This window comes from Panthera pardus, unplaced genomic scaffold, assembly GCF_024362965.1.
Source record: "Panthera pardus isolate Hobbes unplaced genomic scaffold, ASM2436296v1 HiC_scaffold_22, whole genome shotgun sequence".
Classification (NCBI taxonomy): domain Eukaryota; kingdom Metazoa; phylum Chordata; class Mammalia; order Carnivora; family Felidae; genus Panthera; species Panthera pardus.
In genome coordinates, this window is record NW_026526788.1 from 47,196,870 (window position 1) to 47,214,906 (window position 18,037).

Consider the following 18,037-nt stretch of genomic DNA (forward strand, 5'->3'; position numbering starts at 1 on the left):
CTGGTTCCCCACCCCCCCCCACCTCCCCACCCTGGCTGTTTCCTATTCAGCTCCTACCCTCATTGGCTTGATAACTCTAGGTGCAGGTTTGTCCATTCCTGATTGGCTCAATTCCATTGTATGAAGGGTGGTCCTATGGCCATATCATTACTTGTGGGTCTTAACGTTTTATGGCCTATTACTGATTAGCCCTAAATTAGCTCTTTTGTCAAATTCCTGAGGGAAACCTGAAGGGGAATAGGTGGTGTCTGTTACATTCTTTAGAGGAACCTTATATCTGAGGGGGTTTGCTGTGGTCAGACATTCCCAGAATCTTCCAAAATATGTATTTTTCCCCACCCAAGGACTTCAGGTCCTAATCTTTCCCTCTCTGCCTATTTTTATCCTATCTTTCCCTATCATACTAGGTAGATACCCAAGAGCATTGAAAACAGGTACTCAGATATATACTTGTACTCAGATATATTAATGTTTATAGCAGCATTATTCACAATAGCCAAGAGGTAAAAACAATAGGTAAAAACAACCCAAATGTACATAAACAGATGAATAGATAAACAAAATGAAATAGAACAGTATTCAGCAATAAAAATAATGAAGCATTGAAAGAGGACTTAAATCACCTCCATCTTGACCTCAGTCAGTGCTTTCTAAATCATTAATTCTTCTTTCCAGCTTATCTCTTAACTCAGAAAAAAGACCTGGAGGGCAAAGCATTCCCTTGATGGGAACCGAAACCATCCACTCCAGCAATAAGGACTGCCCTGAGCCAGCAAGCCTTTTGCATGATTGACTCCCAGACAACCTGACGGACCTCACCTTTATGTCCAACTGCACTCACACACCAACCTTTGTCCCATATTTTCCTTATATAAACCTGGAAGTATATTCAGCAGTTTAGAGACAGTCTTTGAGATGTTAGCCTGCTCTTTTCCCAGTGTCAGCCTCACTGAAACACATTCCTTTCTTGTTTCCCCACCATTCCTCTCTTGCCCTTTTGGTTTTGTCAGTGGCAATTGGTTGAACTTGGTCTGTCTGGGACCCCTGGAGCCAGGTGTTCTTGCATCCCAGTGCACTGGCTATGATCCAAAGAGACTACATGACCAGAGACAATGAGTATCTCTCAGAAACAGTAAGAGACAGCAGGTTGAAGACCACATGGGCACCCCCTCCAAAACTTTGACTTTGTGTAATCCCTATAACCTAGGCATGCATTGGAGAACAGAAGAAAATTCCCCAAAAGGGATGAGATGGAATTATCTACCATCCCAGTGCGATGGGAGCTTGAAATCAAATTTAAGTCGATGTGTACAAAGTAACAAGATGGGGTACTGTAATATTGTGATTTATAATAAATATATATTAGGTCTTCATCCCTATGCCTAGAACAAAGTTCCTGGAACCCTAGGGACTTCTTAAATGATAAGAGTGATAAAGGTGTTGTCTGTTATTCATAACAAGCCCTTTTCCGCTAAATCTGAATTTATGCTAATGAGGTGACATCTGAAAGCCCTTCAGTGTGGGGATTGGTTGCTAGCAGAAACAATTTTGTTATCAGAGGCTTGACCTCAGGGGAAGGGAGGGCCTGGAGGTTGACTCAATTACCAGTGGCTGTTTTAATCAACTATGTCTCTGTAATACTGAAGCTTCCATAAAAGCCCAGTGGAGTTCTGAAACCTTCTGGGTTGGTGAACACTGGGATGCACTGGGAGAGTGGCACCCAGAGAGGGCATGAAAACTCCACTACCCCTCTCCACATACCTTGCTCTATGCATCTCTTCTATCTGGCTGTTCTTGAGTGGTATCCTTTTATGATAAACCAGTAATCCTGTAAGTAAAATATTTGTCTGAGTTACATGAGCCACTCTAGCAAATTAATCGACCTGAGGAGAGAGTCATGGGAACCTCCAATTTATACCTGTCAGTCAAAAGCACGGGTAACAATCTGGACTTGAGATTGACATTTGAATTGGGTGTGTGTGGGGGGCAGGGGACAGTCTTGTGGATTGAGCCCTCAACCTGGGGGATTGGATGATATCTCTAGGCAGAAAATACCCTACCCAATGACACACACATTTGGTGACCAGAGCAGAAATGAAAAAGGCCAAGGGCTCTTTTAGCTCTGGAAAAAATATGTTAATGAAGCATCTCTTCATAATTACATTTATCTTCCTAATTTTATTAAGTTTCTTTTTTTATTCAAAAATAGATTTTGCATTTTCTCACATCCTTTATGGCAACTCTTGAGATGATTCTACGGTTTTGCTTTTTTGACTTTTTTCTTCTTTTTATCCTCTTTTACGCATTTTGCCCACTCCCACCTCGCACCTCTGGCTACCAGCAATCTAATTCATCTGTTTTCTGTATCCATGAACTCATTGTGTTTTTGATTCCACATATAAGTGAGATCATAACAGTATTTGTCTTTTTCTTGTCTGCCTTATTTCACTTAGCATAATGCCTTCAAAATTCATCCATGTTGTTGCATACATATAGATATAGATATATAGATGATATATAGATATGTAGATATAGATGTAAATATAAATAGATATAGATATAAATTGCTCCTTGGTGAGTCACAGATTAAAAACTATGCCAGGTAAATTGTTGGACAAGGATACTTTATTTGCAGCAAATAAGGAGATCACAGGGAATAACTTCCAAAGCTGTGACTCTCGAGCCAAGGGTAAATGGGTCCCTTTTATTTAGGGTTGGGATGAATATTTAGATAGGGAAGCCTTGTCATGGAATGTAAAGGGGAACATAAGGCAGTGCATGCAACTTAAGGAAGCATGCCTATATCACACATTGTATGTTATGTAAATGAGGCTTGTGCTCATCCTTGAGCAGAAGTTTTAGTATTATAATGAGGTAAAGGAAGTTGTCAGTCATTCTGCAGGTCACTCCATGGTCCATCTGTGCGGCGCGAGTCCAGGGTTATGGTCATATTGGTCTGGATGGCCTGGGTTGGCAGGAGGTCTTGTCAGGGTGGTCACTATCACTTGAGGGGTGCTTTTGGTTTCCATCAGCCTGAGTTAAAAGATGAGCTGGATAGAAGAGCTTAAGGAAAAATGTGGGACAAAGGTCAGTGAGTATAAGCAGGTGGGCAGTAAAGGTCAGGTGTTGGGTTCTAGCTGGTCACACAGTGAACATGAGGGTGCATATATCTATGAATTAGTATTCTCATTTTCTTAAGATAAATGCTCAGATGTGAAATTGCTGGATATGACAGTCTATTTTTAATTTTTAGGAAACTCCATTATATTTTCCACAGTGACTGCTCCAATTTACATTCTCACCAAAAGTGCACAAGCGTTCCCATTTCTCCACATCTTCACCAACACTTGTTATTTCTTGTCTTTTTTTTAAACAGGTATGAGGTGATATCTCATGGTGGTTTTGATTTGCATTTCCCACTCACAACTATCAAAATGGCTAAAATCAAAAACACAAGAAACTACAAGAGTTCGTGAGGAAGTAGAGAAAAAACAACAGTGCCTGTAGTGTTGGTGGGAATACAAAGTGGTACAGCTACTATAGAAAAGAGTATGGGGGCACCTGGGTGGCTCAGTTAGTTAAGCATCCAACTCTTGATCTCAGCTCAGGTCTTGATCTCAGGGTCATGAGTTCAAGCCACATATTGGGCTCTGCACTGGGCATGATGCCTACTTAAAAAAAAAAAAAAGAGTATGGAGGTTCCTCAAAAAATTAATAATAGACTTACCATATGATGCAGTAATTCCACTGCTGGATATTTATCCAAGGAATTTAGAAACACTAATTCAAAGGGATATGTGCACCCCTATGTTTATTGTTTAAGATCTGGAAGCAACACAAGTGTCCATCGATAGAGGAACAGATAAAGAAGATGTGGTGTATATATGCAATGGAATGTTACTCAGCCATAAAAAAGAATGAAATCTTGCAATTTGCAACAATAGGGCTAGATCTAGAGAGTATATGCTATGAAATAAGTCAATCAGAGAAAGACAAATATCATATGACTTCACTCATGTGGGAAATTTAAGAAACAAAGAAAAAAAAGAGAAAACCAAAAAACACATTCTTAATAATAATAGAGAACAAACAAATAGATGGTTACCAGAGGGGAGGTGAGTGGAGATGGGTGAAATAGGTGGAGGGGATTAAGTGCACACTTACCCTGGGGCGCCTGGCTGGCTCAGCTGGAAGAACATGCGACTCCTGATCTGGGGTTGGTGAGTTTGAGCCCCACATTGGGTGTAGAGATTACTAAGAAAAAAATAAATAGACTTAAAAACAGAAAAAAGAGCATACCTCTCTCGATGAGCACTGAGTAATATATAGAATTGTTGAATCACTGTATTGTCCACCTGAAACTAATATAACAGGACTTGCTAACTCTACTGGATTTAAAAAAGAAAAAAGATCAGTGTTTGCCAGGGGTTTAGAAGAAGGGAATGATGAATAGGTAGAGCACAGAGGATTTTTAGGGCTGTGAAAATACCACGTGTGATACAATAATGATGTGGGTTTTTCATATAAGACTTTTATTATGTTAAAGTATGTTCCCTCTAGATCTACTTTATTGGTTTTTTTTTTTTTTTTTAATCATGAATGGATGTTGTACTTTGTCAATGGTTTTTCTGCATCTATTGAAATAATCATAGGGGCTCCTGGGTGGCTCAGTTGGTTAAGTGTCCAACGCTTGATTTTGGCTCAGGTCATGATCTCATGGTTCATGAGACTGAACCCCACATTGGGCTCTGCACTGACAGCGCAGATCCTGCTTGGGATTCTTTCTCTCCTTCTCTCTCTGCTCCTCCCCTGCTCTCTTTCTTTCTCAAAATAAAAGTAAATATTTAAAAAAAGAAATAATGTTTTTTATCCTTTCTTTTATTGATGTGATGTGTCACGTTCATTGATTTGTAAATATTGAAGCACCCTTGCATCCCAGGATAAATCCTGCTTTATTCTGGTGAATGATTTTTTTTTTTTAACTGTACTTTTGGATTCGGTTTGCTAATATTTTGTTGAGGATTTTTTGCATTGCATTGTGTTCATCAAGGATACTGGCCTGTAGCTCTTTTTTTTTTTTTTTTTTTTTTGTGGTGGCTTGCCACTTAATTTTTAAGAGCTCTTTTAATATCCCTTTAATATATTAGCAATATTAGCCATTTGTCTATCATATATGTTGCAAATATTTTCTCCTGGTTTGTCAATTGTCTTTTGGTTTTGTTTGTGATGGCTTTTGGCCACGAAAAATGTTTTATTTTTATGCATTCAAATTTATCAATTTTTTTTTTTATTATTCTGGATTTCGAGTTATAGTTAGACTTCCCCCACACTGAGGCTAAAGAGGAAGTCATTCATGTTGTTTGCTAGTATTTGCATAGTTTCAGTTTTTACATTTAGGTGGGATCAGGCACATTCAAGGATGTTATGACCATAGACTCAGTTTTTATATTTAGATTTCTAATCCAGTTGGAATTTATTTTTATGTAGTGTTAGGTATGTTTCCACTCTTATCTTTTTCCAAATGGTTACCCAGTTGTTACAGCACTATTTTTTAAAAAGTCCATTTTTGCCCCAGTGGCTTGAGATGCCCCTTTACCAATATTCTAAGTTTCCAAATGTGCCTGGGTCTATTTTGGGGCATTCTATTCTATTCTATTCTACTCTATTCTACTGGTCTGTTTGTCTACTCATGCACCGATGTAACAGTTTTATTACAGAGGCTTTATAGTATATTTTCTTGTCTTATAAGGCTAGGCCTGCTCAGGTTTTCCTTTTCATTGTTGTCAAAATATTTTTGCATGTTTGCTGAAAATGCATAACCTGAATTAATCATGAGGAAACTTAGGAGAATTTTATAAAAGAATTGGCTAGCATTCTTCAAAACAATATGAAGGTCATAAACAAAAAAGAAAGATGAAGGAATAAGGAGACATAATAAATGTACTATGTGGTTCCAGGTAGATAAAAGGACATGGGACAAAGATGAGGTTTAAATGAGGTCTATAGATTAAGTAATAATAATGCATCAATGTTAATTTACTGGCTGATTGTACTGTGTTTATGTAGGTTATGAACATCTGGGGGGCACCCTAGGTGGCTCAGTCCATTGAAGGTCTGACTTCAGCTCAGGTCCAATCTCACGGTTTGTGGGCTTGAGCCCTCCATCGGGCTCTGTGCTGACAGTGCAGAGCCCGCTTCAAATCCTCTGTCTCCCTCTCTCTCTGCCCCTCCCCCATGCATGCATGTTTGTGTGCATTTTCTCTCTCACTCTCAAACATTGAGGCACCTGGGTGGCCCAGTCGGTTAAGTGTCCGACTTTGGCTCAGGTCATGATCTCATGGTTCTTGGGTTTGAGGCCTGCATTGGCCTCTGAGCTATAAGCTCAGAGCCTGGAGCTTACTTCTGATTCCGTGTCTCCCTTTTTCTCTGTCTCTCCCCTGCTGGCTCTCTATCTCTCTCTCAAAAATAAAGAAATATTGAAAAAAGTGAAAACATTAAAAGATGAAAAAATTTAATTGTATATAATATTTATTATATTTTATTTATTATAATTTACTTATAAAGTTTTATTATAATTTTTATTATATTTTACTTATTATAAGTAAATTTATTTATTTATTATAATTTATTTATAAAATATTTTAACATATATAATCAACCTCTTGGCCAAATATAGGAGTTGCAGACTTGCAACAATGGGTGAGTAGAACTATTTCCTAGTAGTGTTGCTTTCATTAAACTGTCAATGCAGGAACTGGACTCCCAGGATTACAATTCTCCTTGATAAGACTCGCCAACCACTTCCGGGAATAATGTTGGCATTATTCAAGGGTGCAAGTGAGATGCCTGCCTTCTGATGTATTTGGGCAGGTAGCTGAGCCAAGGGGAGGTTGAATAAACATGCAGAAGGGTTAAGGTCTTATAGTACCAAAACTCTAAAGGACTTGCAGCAGATTGAAAATTCCAACTCTTGAAAAGAGAGCTCAGTGATTAACAGAGGCGGGCAGAAGGGTTGTGCTAGAAATCCATTCCTGAGGGCCCTGAAAGTGCTGCTTGTTGACATATCGAGTCAGAGTATAGTATCAGCAAGCAAAGCTGCTTGATCTCCAGAACTCATCAGCCTCTGTCACTCTGTGTATGGGTCAGCTTTTCCACCCAGGTCAGAGAGCAGGGATCCCTTCGACAGAGGAGCATGTTGTCCATACTGTGGGGCGCCTGGTTTCTGGGTTTTCTGACTGGGAAGCATTTCTAGCCTCACCTCATGTGGAGCCTCTGAACTGCCCATTCTTGGAGAAAATCTTCTCTTAGGCCCTTTAAATGACTCTTAGAGGAACCATGGCTTGCCACTAGAGGGACTTCTGTAGAAAACAAACAAACAAACAGGATGGCTAGACTCTATTTTCAAGAAAGTAGAGTTAGAAAATCAATCCTTATATTACATATAGCATATTTGATGGTCAAACTCAAACATGGATATTTTAACTCTGGGAGTATTTCAGTGTAACATCTGAGAGCTATGCATTATAAAAGCATACAATGTTCTTTTTTTTTTTTTTTTTTTTTTTTGCCAGCTTTCTCAGCCTGTAATGCCCTAAAGTTGTAAAATTAATCACACTGAACAAAGAAAATTTTACAAATTGTTTAATACCTTTGATTCGAATCCTACCTTTACTGAAAAGGCAAGCAGCTAGTGGTTTACATTATTATGTGTACCTTAAACTAAGCTAGAAGTTATCATAAAATGGAAGATTTTTGTGATGTTCAGTATTTCAAAAATACTTCAGGTAAAGAATAATTACAAGTACATTTTAAGAGTTGTAAACCCACTTTGCAGGCAGTAGTTTGTTTAGCTAAATTAAGGGTTTTGCCAGAAAGGAAGAACAATGTCATAAGTAATTTTGTGTCTCATTAAAAAGAATTTGGTGAGAGAAGGGCGATTGGCAAAACCTATCTCGGAGGCAAGAAATCTAACCTTAACAGTGGTAGAGCTTGACACTGTTGGGACACAGTTGGACACATTTGCTGTTCACGCTTCGTTTACTAGTGCAAAATGATAACAGTAGTAGTAATTTTGAGAGTTTCAATTTGGCCAAACTATTAGATATATAATTCATAAAATACTAAAATAGTATTTAAAAAATAATAACTACCATTTCTTTAAAAAGAGCATATAACTTACAGTTAGTAGATTTATTGGGTCAGATCTATATTACTGGATTCTTAGGCTTGTGGGTTCTTTTTTTTTTTTTAACATTTATTTATTTTTGAGACAGAGAGAGACAGAGCATGAATGGGGGAGAGAGGGAGACACAGAATCTGAAACAGGCTCCAGGCTCTGAGCTTTCAGCACAGAGCCTGACGCGGGGCTCGAACCCACGGACCGTGAGATCACGATCTGAGCCGAAGTCGGCCATTTAACCGACTGAGCCACCCAGGCGCCCCTGTGCGTTCTTATAAAACAAAACTCATAAGCCCTCTAGAGCAATCAGAACTACAGAGAGCTAGCAGTACATGCAAAGGGACTGGGGGTTTGGTTAGAGATGGTTGGTTACAATCCCAAACTCTAATACTATAGTCACACCATTTATACCACTCAATTACTTAGAAAACCAGCTGGATTTGAACACTTTTTAAAAAATGTTTATTTATTTTTGAGAGAGAGAGAGAGAGAGAGAGCGAGCGCAGGGTAGGGGCAGAGAGAGAGGGAGACACAGAATCCGAAGCAGGGTCCAGGCTCCAAGCTGTCAGTACAGAGCCTGACCTGGGGCTCAAACTCAGGTTCATGGGATCGAGCCCCACATTGGGCTCTGTGCTGACAGCTCAGAGCCTGGAGCCTGCTTCAGATTCTATGTCTCCCTCTCTCTCTGTCCCTTGCCTGCTCACTCTCTGTCTCTCTCTCAAAAATAAAAACATTAAAAAAAATTAAATAAAATGCTGGATATGTCAGTGGCTTTTCTCATTAAATCCTCTAATATTAATGAACAATGAAATATCCATTAAACTATTAGGAGATAAGATATACTGGATTATGTAATGCTGAGAAGTTTATGTCTTCAACAAAATTTTTATACCTTTCCCTGACTTTAAGCAATATCCACACTATAGTCATTAACTGAAAAATAAAGAGTATGCCATTATTTCCACTATGTGAAAAATAAAATCTTGTATATCATAAAAAAAACCCAACTCATATTACAACTACTTAAAATATTGTAAACTTATCAAAATGCACAGGAAAAAAATTTTTTGTTTTTAAGTAGGCTCCACACCCAACATGGGGCTTTAACCCATGACCCCTTAGATCAAGAGTTGCATGCTTTACCGACTGAGCCAGCCAGGTGCCTAGAAACAAGTTTTAATATACTGTACAATGGGTAGATTCATCTGAATTCTCAGGCATGGTTATGGCAGAGCAAGAGCTCTCTAATATGAACAGATTCAATAAAAAGCATGATTTAAAAACATTTGAAAAGGTCTATGGGAGAAGTACCAGTAAAGAGAGCAGTATTGAACACACGGGAAGTGGAGTTCAAGATAGCATTATCCCAGGGGAGGCTGGAAAGCTTCCATCAAGAACACAGTGGCCACTAATCTCCGGCAAGAGTAAGGACAGTGTTTCCAGAGACTGAAAGAAAGGGAGCATGTAGCCGGTTGTTTTTGCTTTCCTAGCATCTCTTCTCCCTGCTTTTGGTTAACAGTACCAATTTCAGTCCCCCTTAGAGGTGGAAGGAATGGGGGTATGACCTAAGGGGAGCCAATCAGATTTTATTTATCTTAGGAATTTGGAAGTTCAGAAGAGAAACACAAGAAGGGAAATGATTGGGGCTGTCATTCTGATGGCAGTGGCTCAAAGGGGACTCCCGATTTCCTCTGGTTTATGCTCTTCCTAAGACCTGCTTGCTTAGCTTTTCCTTAACTGTGAATTCTGTAGGTTTTTTCTCCAAATTCTATTTTTTTGGTGTTTGCCAGTTGAATTCTGTTGTGTGCAAATAAAGAACTGTATGAGACACAGGTGTGTACACATTGAAACATCTTAAGTATGAGGTAAGAAGTCTATTCTCTCTTGCAGAGGCAAGTGGGGTAGATAATTTGAAAAACGTGATGAGCGGCGCCTGGGTGGCTCAGTCAGTTAAGCATCCGACTTCGGCTCAGGTCATGATCTCCCAGTCCGTGAGTTCGAGCCCTGTGTCGGGCTCTGTGCTGACAGCTCAGAGCCTGGAGCCTGTTTCAGATTCTGTGTCTCCCTCTCTCTCTGACCCTCCCCTGTTCATGCTCTCTGTCTCAAAAATAAATAAATGTTAAAAAAAAAGAAAGAAAAACGTGATGAAATTATGGAAGGGAGCTATCAAGTATAAAGATCAAAGATAAGCAAAAGGACTGCTAATCAGTGCTGAGAGTTCAGCCAAATTTGCAGAATATGAATTTGTAGTGATTCCATTCACGAACCTAGGCGCAGGAAAGGAGAAAGGACATCATTGCACTGATTTGTAGTTAGGAGCTAGCAGAACTATGTGTCAGAACCTTGACATACAGATATTAAAGGGCTTTCAAGGGAAGTTGAAGGCTACTATCACGGGCTCTACGCAGAACAGGCAAGGAAATAAAGCTAAGAGGGTGGAATTGGGGGACAAAAGGAGAACTGAGGGATGGGTTTGGGTTAGTTGAGAACAGACGAGGAAGTAAAGGCTGCTTTATTGCAGTCCAGATTTAGAAGAAAATCAGGTGATAAGGTTCAGGGTGTAGGTAAGCAAGGTGCTTAGAGAATTGGGATATTGATTGAGGTTACTGAGGCACATCGAAGCTAGGGTCATTATATGGCTCCTGAAGTTGCCCATGATGATGTCAGACGAGATGCCAAGTGCAGTAACCAGTTCACCTAAATTTTACCAACCAAACTCAAGAGGTTTTTGTTTTGCTTTTTTTATGAATGTGAGGGAACAGCTAGAGGTTGATAGATGGTCACTTAAAAATAAAGTTCTTTTGGGGTGCCTGGGTGGCTCAGTCGGTTGTTTCTGACTTCCACTCAGGTCATAATCTCATGGTTCATGGCTTTGAGTCCTGTGTCGGGTTCTCTGCTGTCAGCACAGAGCCTGCTTTGGATCCTCTGTTCTCTCTTTGCCCCTCCCCTGCTCATACTCACTCTCTCTCTCTCCAAAATAAATACACATTAAAAAAAAAGTTCCTTTAAAAGAAGTAAGACTAGCTACAGGGTAACAGTGGCTAACTATGTAGGTTCCCAGCTTGCTTCTTTACTGGCTAATTCTGAAGAAGTTATTTATCTTCCGATGCCTCAGTTTCTTCAACTATAACATAAAGATAATAGTACTTGGGATGCCTGGGTGGCTCAGTCGATTAAGCCTCTGACTTCAGCTTAGGTTAAACCTCTGACTTCAGCTCAGGTCATGATCTTGCAGTTCGAGAGTTCGAGCAGTGCATCAGGCTCTCTGCTGCCAGTGCAGAGTCTGCTCCAGATCCTCTGTTTCCCTCTCTCCGTCCCTCCCCTACTCGTGCTTTGTGTGTGTGTCTCTCAGAAATGAGTAAACATTTAAAAAAAGAGACAATAGTACTACTTTCTGGGTCACTGAGATAATTAAATAAATTAACATGCATCAAATAGTAAATACCGAGCACTTCATAAATGTTAGCTATTATTATTAAAGGGAGACAGATCCAAATACACTATAACACAATGTAATATTTTATGATATGTGTACAAACAGAAAATAACTGACAGGGGCATTAAAACTATACTTGGGATACTCGGGGAAGTTTTCACTGAGGTGTTAGAGGCAAAAACAAAAGAAAGCGGTAAGATCCGTTTAACGCTCTCCCTAAGGCAGACATTGTGATAGCTGTTTTAAGAATATCATCACATTTAATACCATGTCCCTGCAAGATATGTATCTTCCTTTTACTGAGGAGGAAAGCTAACGGAGGTTAAATAACTTACCCTTGGGTACAAAGGAATGAAAAGAAACTGGAATCTTTATTTAGATAATTTAGTTAGTTGGTCTGGCACAAGCGGGACTCTGCAGAAGGAATTTAAAGGATGCGTGAAAATAGCCTACCTAGCAGGATCACTGAGCGCTAGCGGGGAACTGGGAAGGTTGAAGATACAGTCGCAGCAGGGATCAGATTATAAAAGGTATTTGCTTGTCTTATGAGACGTCTGGGCTTGAATCTGTGGGTAATGTCCAGGGAGTAAAGGATTTTAACCAGGCCCTAGGCAGTGAGTTGACACCAAGCAGGTCAGCGGGCATGATGATGGCCAGACTGGCCAGTCATTCTTCACTTAATGAGCGCCTGTGCGCCAACCCCGCGAAGGGTAGCGGAGATGCCACAAGGAAAAGACGCAGCCGGGTGTAGCTTTCGCCCTGCTCACCTCGCGCAGAGGCAGAAGCCCCCAGGCGGGTTGTTCCACAGGTTTCTTTCGGGCTCCCCTCCTGAGCCGAGCCGGGCCAGCAGCGTGCTCCTCAGCGGCCGTCTGCGCTCGCCGGGTCAAGTGCAACCCGGCCGAGCGCTTCCCTTCAGCACCCCGTGGCGTCGGCATCCTCCCTGCTCCCAGCTTCCACGCGAACCCAGCAGCAGGCCTGCTAACTCAAGCCTGTAGTCTGCAAACCTTTTTTTCTTCCGGCGGCACCACACATCCGGTCACGTGTGGGGCCGGTCACATGAGAGTTGGTCACGTGCTGGGGCCGCAGGGCTCGGGGCTCGGGGTTTGGCTTCCGCAGACCTGCGGACCTTAGCGGGTGCGGTCGTGGCTGCCCCGGAGGCCGCGGAGCTGCCCGACTGGGATGGTGAGGGCGGCGGGCCCGGGTCGGGCCGGGGTCGGGTCGGGGCCGGTGCCTTCCCCAACCTCAGCCCGTCTTCTCATTCTTCCCGCTGCAGATGAACCGGACGACCCCCGACCAGGAGCGGGCGCCGGCGTCCGAGCCCGTGTGGGAGCGGCCCTGGTCGGTGGAGGAGATCCGCAGGAGCAGCCAGAGCTGGTCGCTGGCGGCCGATGCGGGCGTGAGAGGCGGGCCCCAGGGAGGGGAGCGGAGGGCGGGCCGCCTGGGGTGACCCCGCGGCTTGCGCGCGGGAGGACAGGAGACCCCGATTCCTTCTCCACTCGGTGTATTCTGCTGCCCCTGTTCATGCGTTCATAACGCATCCCTCCCCAAAAACGCCACTGTGGCAGTCCCTAGGCACCTGGGCGGGGGCGGGCCCATCGTCCTTAGCCGGCTGAGTTCCCCCACTCCGACTGCAGCCCAGATGCAGGTCTCTTCCTTGTTTGGGTTTTCTAGGGCTGCTCCCATCTCCATCCTGATGGAGGCAGATAGGTTATCTCTGCGCCGCGGGTTTGCTAGGGCACAAGTGAGGCCATTTCACTTTGGGACCTGGACTGTGTGGGGAGGTAGACAAGCCTGTATATGGATATCCTCGAGTGGGACTTTAAAGGCCGGGGACCCAAGACTCCCGAAACTGTGATTCCGAAGTCCCATATGAACACGATTTTTTTCTTTTTATAAGAGTGGCAGTTTGTTATTTTGCCCTTGATCTGGGATTTCTGTAGAATGATAACCAAACAAGACTTTAAAATTCGTCCAGAAGCGAGATAGCAAGTGTCGGTGTACTCCTTGCCACTGTTTGGATGAGCTTTGTTAATGTTTTTCAGTGATACTTGGTTTTGGGTGTTGTCGAAAGCAGCATCTCTTACATTCTAACACACAAAGGTGAAAGGAAATGGGTTCTTTTTTGTTTTGACACACGGAGTAGACTCATTTGATATTGATACTACTGTATGTTTATTTTTTAAATAGCTACTACAGTTTCTGCAGGAATTCTCACAGCAGACTATCTCTAGGACCCATGAAATCAAGAAACAAGTGGATGGGTTAATCCGGGAAACTAAAGCCACAGATTGTCGCCTACATAATGTCTTCAACGACTTCCTTATGCTGTCTAATACCCAGTTCATTGAAAACGTGAGTTACTTAATTGTGTCAGACTTATAAATAGTGTTTTCTGGAGGAACAAGAGTCCCTTGGGGTATTAAATGATGTATTATTAGGTACCCTCCTCAATTTTCATGAACACAGGGGTTCTTGGTAATTGAAGCTTCTTTCTCTAGGATTAATGCCTTTTTAAATTAGTACAGTTTGTTTTTTCAGGCCTTTAAAAAAATCTAATGATAAAATTATCTTACATTCTAGTTTTTCGTACCCTTTTAGTTTTGAGGATAGTCAGCACTTGTGCTGGTATTCCCCCAAGCCTTATTGTGGCCATGTCCCTTAAGGAGAGCTGTACACCTGCCTGGTCTGATCCTGGTCTGACCAGCATGTGACTGCACTATTGATTGTGTCCATTATGTTCTGATGAATTCTGTTAAAGGCGTATGTGTGCCTACTTGAAATACTCTTTTTTGTTTTGGATTTTTTTTAATGTTTATTTTTGAGAGAGAGCCAGCGAGAGAGAGAGAGAGAGAGAGAGAGAGAGAGAATGAGAATGAGAATGAGAATGAGTGGGGGAGGGGCAGAGAGAGAAGGAGACAATCCCAAGCAGGCTCTAGGCACTGGGGTGTCGGCACAGAGCCCAATACGCTGGAACTCGTGAACTGCGAGATAATGACCTGAGCCGAAGTTGGACGCTTGACTGACTGAGTCACCCAGGTGCCCCTGGAATATTCTTGATTAATGTTTTGTTATGATGGCTGAACCTGTGGTACAGAATCAACTCTAGAAAGATTACTGGGCTTTAAGCCATGTGTGATTTTCCCTATATGTATGTATGTATTTTATTGTATTGTATTGTATTCTATTCTATTTTTTTAAATAACTTTTTAAATTTACCTCCAGGTTAGTTAGCATATAGTGCAACAATGATTTCAGTAGTAGATTCCTTAATGCCCCTTACCCATTTAGTCCATCCCCCCTCCCACAACCCCTCCAGTAATCCTCTGTTCTCCATATGTGAGAGTCTCTTATGTTTTGTCCCCCTCCCTGTTTTTATATTATTTTTCTTTCCTTCCCTTATGTTCATCTGTTTTGTATCTTAAAGTCCTCATTGAGTGAAGTCATATGATATTTGTCTTTCTCTGACTAATTTCGCTTAGCATAGTACCCTCTAATTCCATCCACATAGTTGCGAATGGCAGGATTTCATTCTTTTTGGTTGTCAAGTAATACTGCATTATATATATATACACCACATTTTCTTTATTCATCCATCGATGAACATTTGGGCTCTCTCCATACTTTGGCTATTGTTGATAGTGCTGCTGTAAACATTGGGGTGCATGTGCCCCATCGAAACAGCACACCTGTATCCCTTGGATAAATACCTAGTAGTGTAATTGCTGGGTGTAGGGTAGTTCTATTTTTAATTTTTTGAGGAACCTCCATACTGTTTTCCAAAGTGGCTGCACCAGTATGCATTCCCACCAGCAGAGCAAAAGAGATCCTCTTTCTCTGCATCCTTGCCAACATCTGTTGTTGCCTGACTTGTTAATGTTAGCCATTCTGACAGGTGTGAGGTGGTATCTCTTTGTGGTTTTGATTTGTAGTTCCCTGATAATGAGTGATATTGAGCTTTGTCATGTGTTGGTTGGCCATGTGGATGTCTTTGGAGAAGTGTCCATTTATGTCTTTCACCCATTTCTTCACTGGACTATTTGTTTTTTGGGTGTTGAGTTTGATAAATTCTTTATAGGTTTTAGATACTAGTCCTTTATCTGATATATTGTTTGCAAATATCTTCTCCCATTCTGTCGGTTGCCTTTTAGTTTTGCTGATTGTTTCCTTTGCTGTGCAGGAAAATTTTTATTTTGCTGAGGTCCCAGTAGTTCATTTTTGTTTTTGTTTCCCTTGCCTCCGGAGACATGTTGAGTAAGAAGTTGTTGTGGTCAAGGTCAGAGAGGTTTTTGCCTGCTTTCTCCTGGAGGATTTTGATGGCTTCCTGTCTTACATTTAGGGCTTTCATCCATTTTGAGTTTATTTTTGTGTCTGGTGTAAGAAAGTGGTTCAGGTTCATTCTTCTGCATGTCGCTGTCCGGTTTTCCCAGCACCATTTGCTGAGGAGACTGTCTTTATTCCATTGGATAGTCTTTCTTGCTTTGTCAAAGACTAGTTGGCCATATGTTTGTGGGTCCCTTTCTGGGTTCTCTGTTGATCTGAGTGTCTGTTTTTGTGCTCTTCCCTATATATTTATTGACTTCCTAAGTACTAGATCCTAGGAATACATAGTTAAATTAGACAGAACCTCTCTTTATTATTTGTTTATTTAAATTTTACTTATTTTTGAGAGAGAGAGAGAGAGAGAGAGAGAGAGAGAGAGAGAGAATCCCAAGCAGGCTCCATGAACTGTGAGATCATGACCTGAGCTGAAATCAAGAGTTGGATGCTTAATCAGCTGCGCCACCCAGGCACCCGATAGAGCCTGTCTTTAGAGAAGATCACAATCCTCCATAATAGTGTAATTCCAGAATAGGAAGGAAGCAAGTGTGGCTAGAGCCTAGTGAGTGAGTGAAGGAGGGACTGTTAAGATGAGGATGGAGAGGAAGCTTAGTTAAACTGACCTATATTTCTCAGAGGGAGGTTAGCCTAACTTTCTGAGTGTCAGCCATAGATCATCTGTGGAAAAAGGATTATTAAGTAGGTTATTTCCTGAGATTGTTAGGTGTAAAGTGATAGAAAGGATTTTGAAAATTGCTAAATTGTAAAAGCTCTGTTCAGGACTTTTAAGAGAAGACCAAATAGCATCATGCAAGTATCTTAGGCAACACGTTTGTGCATTTTTTTAGTAGTTCAGGTTGAATTGCCGCTACTAGCATTTTTGGGAGTCTGTAAAATAAGGATCTTAATGAAGGTATTAGAGATCTCTTTGCCAGTAAGTTTAAGATAGAGCCAGTATTTTAGTAAAATCTGTAGTCACTTTTTAGTCATCTATGTAGAATGTCCGTGCTTGGTCCTGAGCGTCTTTCTCACTGGCAGAGGCAGTTTAGAGGTGTATATGCAGCCCATCATCTTTCCATGAAGCCAAATTTGGTGTCCATTCTGGTATACTTGTTGCTCTCATTCTGTACTTTTCTTGCTGGATCAGGTGCTCATTTCTTCTCTGCGATCAGTGTTAGAGACCTAGATGGGGCATGGAGTAGGATTGGGAAGGGTCTACGCAATGTGCCTGTACCACATGGTATTGGATTAGCATCTGTTTGAATTTTGGGGGTTAGGTGGGTATCATAAACTGTGTTTTCTGAATCACAGTCTTCATGTCTTCCTTGTCTTTTGTTCAACTGTTCTTTTCTGGTGAAGTTTTTTTTTTTTTTTTAAGTTTATTTATTTATTTTGAGAGATGAGTGCAGAGAGAGAGGGAAAGAGGGAATCCCAAGCAGGCTGTACTCTGTCAGTGCAGAGCCCGATGTGGGGCTCAATCCCATGATCGTGACCTGAGCTGAAATCAAGAGTCAGATGCTTAACCTCCTGAGCCACCCAGGTGGCCCCTGGCCAAGTTATTTTAGATTTTGAGTTTTTCTTGATGTAGCAGAGTTTTTTTTGTGGGTTTTTGTTCTCCTGAAAAATTTTTTTTTTTTTTTGTAGTAGTTCTTTATTTCTGTTCACTTTTTGGATTCCCTTTTTGCCACCCATCTTTACATTTCCCTAGTCCTTAATCTTCTTCCCCTTCCATTCTGCAGCCAGAATTCCCCTCTCAATGTACCTGTTGCCACTGCTAAGTTTAACTGCTTCTCACACCTCCTGTAGTGCAATGTGTTACATGTTCTTCTCATTCGTGGCAGAACATGATGATGTTAAGAGTACAGCTGGGGCGCCTGGGTGGCTCGGTCGGTTAAGCATCCGACTTCGGCTCAGGTCATGATCTCACGGTCTGTGAGTTCGAGCCCCGCGTCAGGCTCTGTGCTGACAGCTCAGAGCCTGGAGCCTGTTTCAGATTCTGTGTCTCCCTCTCTCTCTGCCCCTCCCCTGTTCATGCTCTGTCTCTCTCTGTCTCAAAAATAAATAAACGTTAAAAAAAAAAAAAAAAAAAAGTACAGCTAACGGTT

The 18,037-nt window shown here is 41.5% G+C and overlaps 1 protein-coding gene and 1 long non-coding RNA gene across 7 annotated transcripts in view; one reads left to right on the plus strand and one right to left on the minus strand.

Annotated features, from left to right (window-relative positions):
* Window positions 1–2,678: 2,678 nt before the first annotated feature.
* On the minus strand, window positions 2,679–12,632 carry LOC109264575 (uncharacterized). The gene is made up of 4 exons (XR_002078786.2): window positions 12,383–12,632; window positions 7,259–7,358; window positions 4,165–4,254; window positions 2,679–3,063 (listed from the first exon to the last, which is right to left on the minus strand). It is a non-coding gene; the product is annotated as an uncharacterized LOC109264575 (long non-coding RNA).
* Window positions 12,633–12,688: 56 nt separating this feature from the next.
* The window catches only part of LOC109264573 (WASH complex subunit 2-like), a 61,506-nt gene continuing 56,157 nt past the window's right edge, over window positions 12,689–18,037 (plus strand). For all 6 annotated transcript variants that reach the window (XM_019444932.2, XM_019444936.2, XM_019444938.2 and 3 more), the window contains exons 1-3: window positions 12,689–12,797; window positions 12,889–13,011; window positions 13,803–13,967. In XM_019444932.2, coding sequence (XP_019300477.2) covers window positions 12,795–12,797; window positions 12,889–13,011; window positions 13,803–13,967 — 291 coding nt within the window. In that variant the 5' untranslated portion in view covers window positions 12,689–12,794. The remainder of the gene's footprint in view (window positions 12,798–12,888; window positions 13,012–13,802; window positions 13,968–18,037) is intronic.